This window comes from Cryptomeria japonica, chromosome 3 (assembly GCF_030272615.1).
Source record: "Cryptomeria japonica chromosome 3, Sugi_1.0, whole genome shotgun sequence".
Taxonomy (NCBI): Eukaryota; Viridiplantae; Streptophyta; class Pinopsida; order Cupressales; family Cupressaceae; genus Cryptomeria; species Cryptomeria japonica.
The window spans coordinates 768,181,093-768,194,153 of NC_081407.1; the positions used below are offsets into that span (position 1 = coordinate 768,181,093).

A 13,061-nucleotide genomic window follows, 5' to 3' on the forward strand; every position below is an offset into this window, starting at 1 on the left:
CCCTTATAGGTACTTCCATCTGTAGTACTTGCCCAATGATGTTATTTTTCGCTTCTGTACGGGATGATGTACTCGCCACCTCGTTGTCCCGTCGTTCAGCCGTCATCTCATGTTCAATATTGGCCTTTGCCTCTCGTAATTTCTCCTTCTCCGTACGGGGGTCGGGATAAGTGGTTTTTTTTGTCTGGGCGCGGGTGATTGCCAGTACTTCTTTCTCACCAGTCTTCTTAGCCTTCTCAATGATGAGGAGATTAACCCCTATCTGTGGGCAATTTGCATCCTCATGGTCGCCTAGCCCACACCATCGGCAGAGGTGCTGAGGGGTGGCTTCCTTCGTGCAATCACGGGCGAAGTGCCCCCACTGATTACAGACCCTACATTGGATAATTGGTCGGCCCTTGGCGTCATACTGGATACGGCTTCCGTTATTGTTATTGTTGCTATTCCTTCCGTTGCCGCATCTGTTGTCTCGGTAACCTCCAGATGATGCCGTTGTGTTGGTTTGCTGGGCCGTACCCGCTGGTGCGGATTTTGTGGCTTGCTCCATGAACAACACTTGGCTCATTTGCGTACTTCAGGTTTTCATGTTGTATGGGCACTCCTTGGTGGAGTGTCCCATCACTTGGCAAATCTCGCAGAATGCCTTCTTCGGGCAAGTACCCTTTGTGTGCCCCTCCTCTTTGCACTCAGTGCACCATATGTCCCCTTCGGTCCGACTGGTGCTTCTCATTGTTTTGAATTCCCTCCTCATTCGCTCCATGTCTTTCCGAAGCGCTTGCGCCCGTTTGCCAGCCTCGCTGTCGCTGCTGCTTTCCTGTGATGAGTCATCCTCCTCGGACGAGCTATCCTCCTCCTCCTTTTTCTTCGATGTCTTGGTCTCGCTCTCGAGATCCATCGCTCTATTGTATGCGTCTTCGTACGATGTAGGTGGAACGATTTTCATCTTCCTTCGGAGGGAATGCTTTAGTCCCTCCACGAACTATCGCTTTTTCAACCCATTTGCTGGTTGACTCTCCATTTTTCCCAATAGTTCCTTCAGCCGCCGACTATAGGCTCGGACAGTCTCATTCTTGTTCTGCTTCGTTCCATAGATCTCAGTGACTATTTCGTTGTCATCTCTCAGGAGGCGGAACTCTATCCCAAACTCCTTCTTCAGGTTGGGCCATGTGCCGACTTTGGCCTTATCCATGTCTACGTACCAGTCTATGGCCACTCCCCTTAAAGTTGCTGGGAACTGTGTTACCCATTCGTTTTGGTCGGTAACACCGTTTGCTGACCATATGGTTTCGCACGTTCGACAATGGCGGATGGGATCTTCCTTCCCATCGCCATTGAACTTCGGCAGTTTCTGTTTACTCCCCATCGATGGGGGTTGTCTTCCTGGAGGTGGCTGTGGCTGTGTCTGTGCCCCTGCACCGCTCCCTCCGGTCCCTCCGGTGCCGGTGGTGTGTCCTACGTGGGTGACTGGAGGTACGGTGTTTTGCCTGCCGAGTGTGGCACCTACCGTACGGTTATCCTTCCCTTCGTTGTCACCAGCGCCCACTCCTGGCTCCCTTTGGTGATCCTCACTTTGTGGTGTAAGGGATAAGTTTTTGAACCGATCCCGGGTCTTTTCGATTAGATCTCTCCTTAACCTTGTTTCCTCTAGAAACTCTTCGTGGCTCCGCACCCTACAGTGTTCTCGCGATGCGTAGAAATTTCCGTCGGCTTCTGCACCCTCCGTGACACCTCCTTGGTTCCCCTCGGGCCACCCTTTGGCAAGTTGCCTCAGGCTCCGTCTACGTTCTACTTGCTGCTCTAGAATCAAGGCCCTCTGCGCGACCTCCCACTCGTCCGTTTCTGCTTTTTTTTTTTTTTGGTTATTTCTATCTTTATTTAATACATTGGGCATAAATCACTTCCGTACATAGCAAGCACACGCCATGTACACAATTTTTTTTTTAATTATTTTTCCTTTCAGCCACAATTTATCTCAACATTGTGCCGAGATTATTACAGGCTTCAATTTCCCCTTCGCCTTTTGCCATCACGCTCTGCGTCCCATGATGATTGTTCCATTTGCGCGTCGTCGGCCTCTGGGTTAATCTCACCGATGGGTAGGCCCATCGTGTCTGTGTGCCATCCACGTTTTCCGTTCCCGAGTATGTCTAGGCAACGGCGCCAAATGTTTACCCTCTCGGGTGAATACTTAAAGCATAAAGTACGTAATGCAGGATAATAATGCCATAGATATCAGACAAGTATCGGATATGTTATTCCATTCATAATTGTTTTCCCTCACAAGTTACATTCGGAAATATATAAAGATACCAAGGGGGTGCGAGCGCCAACCGTTGCACCGCAACTGCCACCACTCGGTTGCCAACTAACCAACACAATTACAACTTAATTAACTAGTTTTATTTCCATGTACAATATTGCTGCCAACAGATGCTCTAAGTAGGAGGGTGTTGACAGTGCAAGAAGTGCAGTTGCAGAGCATGGGTGTTGAGGCACTCAAAGGATTGTATGAAGAGGACCAAGATTTCAAGGAAATCTATAAGGTATGCAGTGAGTTTGCAAATGCTTTCCATACTGAGTTTTCTGACTACACCTTGCAGGATGGTCTTTTGTTCAAGGGGTGTCAACTATGAATCCCTAAGTGTTCAATGAGGGATAATGTAGTGAAGGAGAAACATAGTGGTGGTTTAGGAGGTCATTTTGGATAAATGTAGTTATGATATTGTTGTTGGGAAATTTCATATGGAATAAAGGCAATGCTAAAATTCAAGAAATCATAAACATTAAAAAATTTATCCACAAGATCATAAATTTCAAAACTTTGGAATATAGGGATGTCCTCAACTCTGATCTTTTAATCAAGTATAATGGTGACTTAACCTTCAGCATCAGCTATGTGATTAGCCATTTCCGTAGACCACATTATAGATGTATTTTTCTTTACAAATTTCCCCTTCGCGTAGAATAAGTTTTTAGGGGTTTATGAATGGAATGGATACACTTAGCTAGACAAAAAGAAGAGATCTACCTATAGAGTTTGCAAGGATCCTTGAACTCCTTCCAAATGCATTTATTGAGACAAGTTCTCTTTGAGACGAAGGAATTCCAAATCTGAAGGTCCTTTTGAGCCTCCTATGATAATGGGAAAGCATAAAATCTAGCGAGATTCCAAGAAAACTATGAATAACTTGAATGGTGTCAAAGATCCACAGATGGCTTATGTTATTGATTGATGACCTCATATTCTGAGTGGCTTGTAAAAAGGTTGTGTGGTTTGTGTATAGTTAAAATGGTGATCTCATTTTTCTTAGAGGCAATGATTGGGATGAGAGAAATTGATGAGAGTTATGACTTATGTGGACCTCTGCAACAAAATAATGATCAAAGAACATGAAAAAACAATTAAAGGATCACTTGCTTGGAGGGTTTGTCGGTGTAGAGGTCTCCTTTAATTGTAACAACCACATAGCAAGGTTCAATGGCTTATACTGTATATGTGAACCATACGGGGATGGTGAAGACCTAACATGCTAGGTAAGTGCACATGCTTGAGACTTTGATATGGCTGATGGTGATCCTCTATTCTAGCTTTTGGCATGTGTTGCTAACAACATTTCTTTTGTGAAGTTATTTTGTTCTTAGGTAAATTAATGAGTCATTGTTAAGACTTGCTCTAAAGCATGTGAAAAATGCATATCTCTTTTGTCTTATTTATAAATAGCATATTATACACATATCAATTCCTAGATCCAAATTCCAAAAAGGCCAACTATTATTAGATATAAAGTGTCTGAAAAGGAGGGATTTAAGACATGATAGGGCATCAACTCATGAGTACAGTGATGTGGTTTCTCTAGCTGAACCCACTCCAAATCTACAATTTATCAATGAATGGAAGATGCAATGTGTCAACATGCCTGTTGACAATGAAAAGCATCTATGATCCATTTTATATGTATACACTATAAAGTCACAATTTTGGGAGGATATGGTTTGTAATTATGTCATATGTTCATTCCACTATGCACACATTGATTTAGCATGTGCATACAATTAAATTTTTTATTGAAATGCACATAACACTAGGAGTTGATTCATTATTTATGAATATATATGAGCAAACATTATAAAGATTGAAACTAGCAATAGGTGTGATAATTGACAGTTTGGATCAAATTGGTTATATATCAGATTTAAATGGAAGGTTTTCTTGTTCTTCTTATCAATGATCGGTACCTCTAACCCATGAGAGCAAAAATAAAAATTCTCTTACTTGTAGTCCTTATTAGTCACTGTAACTTTCATTACTTTTGTGTCTCACTGACTTTGGCCTTCTGTAGACATTAATAAAATCTCTCTCTCTCTCTCTCTCTCTCTCTCTCTCTCTCTCTCATTTGTATTGACAAAGATTAGTTCTTTGCAGGGCGAATTAGTCAAGGTTTTCGCAAATGACCAAAACAAAATAACTTGTGGTAAGCTTGGTTAGACTTTTCCCTTTTGATTAAGATACAATGAGATCATGAATTGACATGAATAGGGATAAACTGCTATCTTTTTCTATCACACACTATCAATGGCTGACATTTTGAGTAGACGTGGTTTGTTGAATCTTTAGATTGATAATATTTAATGAAATAAGTCTACTATGTTGGAGGTAGTATTGAAAGGTATAAACATTAAAATTATTTTTGCCACATGAAAGAGTGTTGAGTTTTCTGAGATTGACTTTGTGACTATTTGCTTTCCACATATTTCAGAATCTTATATTAGTGCACCTTAATCTTGGCTACTAGATAGGCCATTTAAATGACAAACAAATATATATATATATATATATATATATAACCTTAATCTTGGCTACTGTAAATTACTGAAATTAGGCCATGCCAATGAGAAACAAATGTATTTTAATGTCCTGAAAAACTGAATGCAATTAATTAATTAGTAAGATCTGTGCACTTTTCTGGGGTAGGATTCCATCCATAAAAACTTTTAAAAGCAGTTGTATAATTGGAAACAAACGCATACTGAGCAGTTCTTCTATTTTGGTGTTCGGGCTCTCAGTCTGATCAATGTATTAGCATGTTCCATGTGAGAAATCCTAAAAAAAAAATTCCATATCAAGGTATATGATATATTAACACTCTTTACTAGTATGGATAGTTTCTTAAAAAACTTTAATTCTAAATTTCTTTGCTCAATTTAAGTGGTGATTCCAGATTATAAATTATTCTATTACTAGGCTATACCATATATGTAATGCATAATAATGCATGTTCGTTTCTCCATTTGATAAAGTATTGTAAAGAGATAAATCCCTTTACACAGATAAAACTCTATGCTGATTAAATAAATACACCCAGTATGCCAATTAATCTAGGTTTATTAGTTAGCACTGGAACAGTAAATGCTAAATTGAATGCAAAGATTAAATGAATTGAATTGCAATACTTAGCTCGATAATTAGTGATGGAAAGATGCTGCGGTGTAAGATGTCAGATATCTGTTTTCCCAGTTGGATGAATTTTAAGGCTTGATCTGATGACTGTCCAAAAATCTGAAAATTATCTCTTCTGCTGAGTGGGTCAGATCTGTGATAGTGGACTGGATCTTCACGAGTGAAGATCTGTTTTGGCATGCAGAGCTGTTCTGATACCTGTGGATCCTTCCTCAAATAGTGCGAGATTTTCAAACATGTAAACCTTGTTTTCCTATCATCCAAGTGCTTGTAAGGATTGGTAGTGTTTAGGAGCACCTTGGGGAATCTGCTGAGTTGCAAAGGGCGTCTTCTTCTAAGTTAGACACCTAGATGGATTGGCTTTACAATTTTAAGCAAAAGTTTGAAGACTGTAAGAAAACATGCAATGGATCTAGGGTGATGTCTCCTAATAGTTCTTTGATTAATACTCTAGATTCTTGTAACTCCCCTTGTGAATCAAACCATAGATGCGCTTCTTGGTAAATTGGAGATGATTTCAAATGAGTGAATGATTGCCTTTAAAATTTTAAATACAACAGACATACGAATTAACATGTTCTCAAAATTGCTAGTGAAACAAGTTGATTCGGACTCAAATGTCTTGTTCCCTTCTAGAGCACAAGTTCACTGATGACTCAGCCTATTTTTTGCAATTTTTTCCATAGGCAAATGGGGTGGTGGTAAAAGGGAAATTAAATAAACAATTAAATTAATTTGTTGAAAAGTAACTTTGAGTTATAACTTAAAAGACGACTTACATTTAATTATTTAAAGAGTCATTATAAGTGATTAAAGAAAGTGTCACTAGAGTGAAAAATGACAATTTATTATACTTTTATAACTTTGAGGGAATAACTGTTATAAAAGGGAGGAAATTTTTTTAGAATAGTCTTCTTGCTCATTTAAAATTTTTCATTTTCCAACAATGAATGCGAGTTCTTTCTTTCCCGAGGACAAAAACCCTCCTATCTTTTCAACACATTTCCACACATGGAATGCTGGAAACATCATTGTCATTGATGTCAAATGGAATTAATGTGAAGACGATTTTTTATTGATGTCAAAGGAGGTTATATCAGAAAATATTTATTGAGTTTCAAAGATAAATACTTGAATTTGAAGGGCTGGCTGACCTATATATTAATAATAAAATAAATTTATTTATATGCAAAAGCTAGCTGACCTCCTTGCTGAAATTAAATTAAAATTATTATTTTCATATGAGGCCGATCTCTTGGGTGAAAAGGCATGATTGGGGTATAAATAAAAGATGAAGTTGAGGTAAAGACAATAAAACAATCAAAAAGAATATCATTCAGATTTTAGAGCAGATTTATGTACAAGATAAGAGCAGATTTATGTAGAAGACGAGCATATTTTGGAGAAAACTTATGAAGTATATTGGAGAGAATATTTGAGAAAATTTAAGAAGAAGAATAAAGCAGATTTATGGAGACTTTGTGAAGACTCTATGGGCAGATTTATGACGACCTTATGGGCAGATGTATGAAGATCTTATGAGCAAAATTTTGAAGGATTTATAAAGATTCTAAAGGTGATTTGGTTGACCATTTTTGGTCTTCTTTCATAATTTTATGTGCGAATAAAGACATATTTTACTCCTATATATGGTGTGCATTGTCATCTCTATTATTAATTCATGTATTCATTTTATTGAATAGAATAGTAAACAATAGTCATCATGAGTTGTATATGGCATATGCAAATGAAGTAAAATTATCTAAAATTGATTGAAAAGGTACCAAAAAAGTCCATAAAGGTCAAGAAGCTAGAGAGGCATGGACATAACTCACTCATGGAGCATAAGGCATCATCAATGTGAAAAAAAGATGCAATATCATCAAGAATCATAGGATAAAAATCAATTAACCATGAAAACATTTTACAATCCTTGATATTTGCATGAAGATAATCCCAAAGCAAGGGCTCATAAGAATCCATGATTTAGTAATGATGCACAATCCAATGGTGGGTAGAGTTGATGAAAACAAAATCATACAATGTATCACAATATCTTGAAAGGAAAATATAGCAATGAAATACAACCCAAAGAAAATTCAAATTTCAAATTCTAATGAGTTCTAAAAGTCAGGTTGTTGGATATGTGACCTCTCCTCCATGAGTACATGTACCAATGCAACACAAATTTGGCTTAGAAACCATGCTTGCTTGTACACAATATTATGGTAATTTGAGAGCTACATTGGATACAACCATATTCAACATTCTAAATATTTTTTCTGTTCCTAGGTAAAATATTTAGGGAAAAACCTTCTTTCATTTGACGTTTTTTATTTGAAAATTTTCATTTGGTGCTCATAAAATGTTGATTTTTTCAATTTGACAATGTACATTAACTTTGAGCTCTATGGAATGCATGCCGAGCTCTTTGTAATGAGTCTATAGCTCAATCTTTTGATGATAGCCCTTGTTTCAAGAATAGTAGGGCCTCTTGTTTAATTGGTCTTGGATTTAATTGTTATCAACTTTGAATCCTAAAAATAATATTATAGTTTCTCAAAATGAGCGAGTACCCTTAACCTATTGTTCACAACTCTAAATCCTCAAATAGGTGATAGGGCATTATAGAGTTTTTATAGTTTTAGCTATTGGGTTAAGATGTATTTATAAAGTTTGAGATTTCAATTTTTTAATTAATATTTATTATACTTAAGTTGATTTTAATATTATTTTTTATTTAAAGTTCAATATTCGAAAAACAATTAAATACATTCACACTTAAATTAAAATAAAATAAAATAGACTAAATATAATTAAATGTTAATAAAATATAATAGTTAAATATTTTAACATTTAAATCTAAATGAAAAATTAAATTAAAATAATTTAAAAATATGTTAATACTTAAATATTAATAATAAATAATAGTTAACAGTACATATATATAAATATATACACATACACACACATATATACATATATGTGTGTGTGTGTGTGTGTGTGTGCGTGAGTGTATATATATATGTATATGTATACACACATATATATTGGAAAATTGCTATCAAGGGGTAGCTCCCATTATATTAAAAAAGGAAGAAATTTACAACAAGATCCTATCTATTGAGAGGGAAGACTAGGATTTGAATGCCTTCAGTGACTTCTTGGGTTCTCTCAATTTGAGTAGGAGACAAGATTTTCATTAAAATTTATGAAATATGCACCTCTATGTTCCTTGACAAACCATCACACAACATGGCATGGCCTCATACAACAAATCATTCTTCAAAGTTGTAGCAATGCATATCGCGTCTCCAACAAGCTCAACAGTCGATTTTATTTAAAGGCATCTAAGAGCAGCAGTAGTTGAAGCATGGAAAATATAATTCTCTAGTCTTTTAATTCCTCTCTTAGCCCATTCATGGTTTCTAGAGGTACAGGCAATACTATAGATAAATCTCTCCAAAAGTTCAGTGTTGTGGGTGTGAGCTTGTGCCAGAATATGTTCCCCTATTATATGTGGCACCACACCTTCCCCAATATCATCTTTGATTAGAAAAATTTCTTTGATCTGGTTTATCATAGATCACTGGTTGCAATTACACTCATAGTCCCCGATTGAGATATACTCCTCTTCCCTTGTGCTAGCAGCCACTAATGAACTTGCCATATTGTTTTCTTTTTGCATCCAAGAAGAGACATTGAGAGGTTTAATATCTAATTCCATCTTCAATGCATGAAAAACAATGGCCAAGTATGCGAGATGGAGCTCTAGATGGAACAACCGATGGGAAGGTACCATCAAACATTTGAATCTTCTCAATCTTTGTGTAGATTTGTTTGACCCATTCAATTTTGTGCCAATTTTTTGCAAGATTAAATTGAGTATCCAAAAAATATGACTATATGTAGTATCCACTATAGACCTAGCTGCCCTACAATTTTTAGCATTGTCCCTTATGACTTGGACAACATTTTCGGGCCCCATCATCTCAATGGATTCCTTTGAGGATATTGATAATGAGCCCTACATCTTTTACTTGCCCCTCACAATCCATTTCTTTAAAACAAATTGCCTCTTTAGAGGACACTACTATAACATTGAATAATGGTCTATTTATGCAATCTTTCCATCCATCAGAAATGATGGACACACCTATTTTCCACCATGTGTCTTTGATTACTCTCATCGATTTCTGTACGAAGCTTTCTAGTTCGCCAATAAGATGGTTCTCACCTTTTCATACCCAAGACTAACATACTCAAGAGGTGTATTGCAAAGGGTGTTCGCCATCTCCAGCCAATAGGGTGATATAACAATGTTGAAAGGAAGCCCATTGCCATAAATGCAATGAGCAAAGCTCTAATCCACAACCTCTCTGATTTCATTTTTGAAGGCCCTATTCAATGGGTCACTTTTTTTGCGCAACCAAAACATTCATTGGTTCCGAAGATGGTGGCATTGGCATGAAAGGATGTGGGCTAGTTGGTTGTGTCAAGCCACTAATACTAGGAGGTCTCTTCAAGCTTTTCTTGACAAGAGGAGGATCATTATTCTTTGATTTATTGCTTCTCATTTGGACTTCCTCTTGTTCATATAAGCCATTATTAGATCATGTGTCAGCCCTTTGTCATTTGGCCCTTGACAAATTGTTATTCCATGTCTAGGGATGGAACATAAGTGAGCTTTCACTTGATAATAGGAGCTCATATGCTTTTGCTACAATGGTTACACTACCAAAGAAACTCCCACCACCAGATATTTGTTTAATCACAAGGATACATAAGGATGCATCCTTGTCCCCTAGGCGTTTGGGGGACGACGAGACATCAAGGGGATGTCCCCCTGCCATCTCCCTTGTATGGGAATTTGTAGGAAATAGGGGAAACGTCCCCATTCCATTCGGGGATGCCTAGTTGTCATTGGGATGGCTAGGGAGTATTGTAGTTGTGCCATTTTTTATATTATTGATTTATAGGGTTCTTGATTTTGGATTGTTGTTATCAATCAATGAGTTGCAATGATCAAAGAAAGGAAAGTTAGGTATTGGGTGGTTTTTTATTTTTAAATGCTTTTTTTGGTTTGTGGGGTCGCTTTTGGACACCCCCACTAGTGGGTTTGCCGACATGTGGCTCGTCTTTGCAAGCTATACTTGGGCACTCGACAGTACCTTGGGAAAACTGTAATGTCCCCTTCTCAGGTGTGATGTTTCAGTTGACCGATGGCCTATTTCGGAGACCCGTAGGCTACTCAATGGGTGAAATTAGGGTTTCCAGTTTTGGAGGTTGTTGTTGCTCGTGAATTAGAGTTTGGATCGCAGATTCTTTCTGGGTTTTCAGAGGGCTTTGTAGTGGTATGTCCAGCTTTGCGTTCCGAGCACTTTTTGGAATTTACTATTTTTAGTAAATTCTATTTTTGGCAGTGGTCCTGATTATTTCGGCATAGTTGGTTCTCTTCTTCAGTTGGTTGAGTTGGCTTCGTCACTTTTGGCCTTGGGATGTTTTTGGAGAGATAAGTTCATTTCATTTAAATAATGTTATGTTTTAATGTTATATTTTAAAGTTGACCCCTTGGCCTAGCTTCATCACTTCAAGTTGTTTTAAAAGGTGGTCTTCAAGGGTGGACGCATCATGGAAGGGATTTAATATTTCCTAAGGTCTAAAATCTTGCTTATGAAAAGGGGTGCCAACTTTATGAAGAAAAGTGAATTAAAATAAAGGTTAATTAAAGCTTTTAAAAGTGGCGCCATCTCTTGGAGGAAAATTCAAATGTGAAATTAGGGCGCACTTTCTAGAAGCCTCTAGAGATTCATTGTTAAGCTTATAAATGGAGGCCTCTTCCTTTCATTTGGGCATCTTATGTCTATTGTAATGTTACTTTGCCGGAATGGTATTGGGGTTGCTTCGAGGAATGAATGCCTCCTAGCCTTGGCATTGCTTCTTGCTTGAAAGATAGCAACTAGTGGTGATTTAGTGTAGTTGTGAGAGTTTGTAGTGGGGATTGCATTGTAGCTTGAGTTGTGCTTGAAGTTCAGTTATTTGCATTTCATTTCATTTTCGGGAGTCGCAGTTAGCAGGGTAGATTTGTAGTTTCACTCATATATTTCAAAATAAAAACATATTCATTCTGGGTATTGCATATTTCCTCTTATTTTGGCTGGGCACTCCTTTGTGCAAATTTGCAGATTCTAATATGAAGTGTTTTATTTTATAGAGAAGAATCGCCATTCTTGCCTGGCGTCACTGCTGGGAATTGCCTTGGGGTTCGTGATAAATAATCTGTTGGGTTAATGTCTGATTTCTTGGTATTGGTTGGGTCGCCTCCTTCATGGGAAGCCATTCCTTTTGGTTTTGGGTCATTCGGACTAGTATTGAGAGAGTAATGAGCATTTTAGTGATTCCATGTGTTGCTGATTAAGCATTTCACGTGCAGGTCTGTCATAAATCAGAATGTTAAGATTGATCCTTGAGTAGAATTTCTTGGACTTATCATTTTGTAAAGCCCGAGAGAGACTTCTATATTGTTGCAGCATTGTATAGTCTTAATCTTATGATCTTGGCAAGCATTTACTATCATATTGTAAGCTGAACAGTAGTACTGGCAGCATTTCTTCTCATTTTTATTTCACGCTTGTTATTTACATTTAATTCCATTTCTAAGTTCTTAGCATCTCCACCATATGTTAGCTCCATTCCCACCCTGGGTTTGAAAGCACATGCTTGGTGTCGAGTTTTCCTTTCAGCAGTTGTAATTGTAAAGATCCTCTGACCATATGTTAGTCCATCTTGGGCACATTCTTGGTTAGAGTTGCTTTCAGCATGCACCAAGATCCTTTGACCATATGTTAGTCCATCTTGGGCACATTCTTGGTTAGAGTTACTTTTAGAATGCTTTAAGACCCTCTGACCATATGCTCACGCCTTGCCCAACCCGGGATCCTGGTGTACATTCTTGGTTAGAGTTGTATTCCGCATCGTTTTGGTTTAAGTGCTAACCCTAACGGATGTGTGTTGCATTACTCTTTGTAATTGAAAAATTGAAAAAATTGGTCTAGGATATTTCAAAAACCTAGGGCCAACATCGGTATCATACCCGATCCAGAGTCAAACTTGCACCTATTTCCAATCTCCAGGAGCCAAACCCGATAACTTAGTATTCAAAAATTATATCTATTTTATTTTATTTTAATTGCCATTAGAGAAATTAAATCTAAAAACCGAAAAAGGAAAGACTTAACCGTAGGGCAAAAACAGTAGGTCGTGTAGGAATTTCAGTTCACTAAACATAAAGAAATAAATCACTTTACATTAACTTAAATTGAAGCTTTTTAAATATATGTTCTCACTGAGCATCAATTAGCCTAGAATTTAATAGTTGGGATTTGAACAATAAATGCTAAATTGAATGTGGAAATTAAACAAATTGAATTGTAATCCTTTGCTTGATAAATAATGATGGAAAGATGGAAAGGTGTGCAAGATGTTAGATGTCCATCCATCCACTCAGCTCAATTTTAGGGCTTGATTTGATGCTTGTCTAAAGATCTAAAAATTGACTGTTTTGTTGACTGGGCCAGGTCCATAATTGCAGATTTGATCTCTG

At 37.4% G+C, this 13,061-nt stretch overlaps 1 protein-coding gene across 2 annotated transcripts in view; it reads left to right on the forward strand.

Annotated features, from left to right (window-relative positions):
- LOC131078111 (uncharacterized) overlaps window positions 1–13,061 on the forward strand; it is a 128,488-nt gene that overhangs the window by 42,664 nt on the left and 72,763 nt on the right. For both annotated transcript variants that reach the window (XM_058015781.2, XM_058015780.2), the window contains exon 6: window positions 4,424–4,472. In XM_058015781.2, the coding sequence (XP_057871764.2) occupies window positions 4,424–4,472 (49 nt within the window). The remainder of the gene's footprint in view (window positions 1–4,423; window positions 4,473–13,061) is intronic.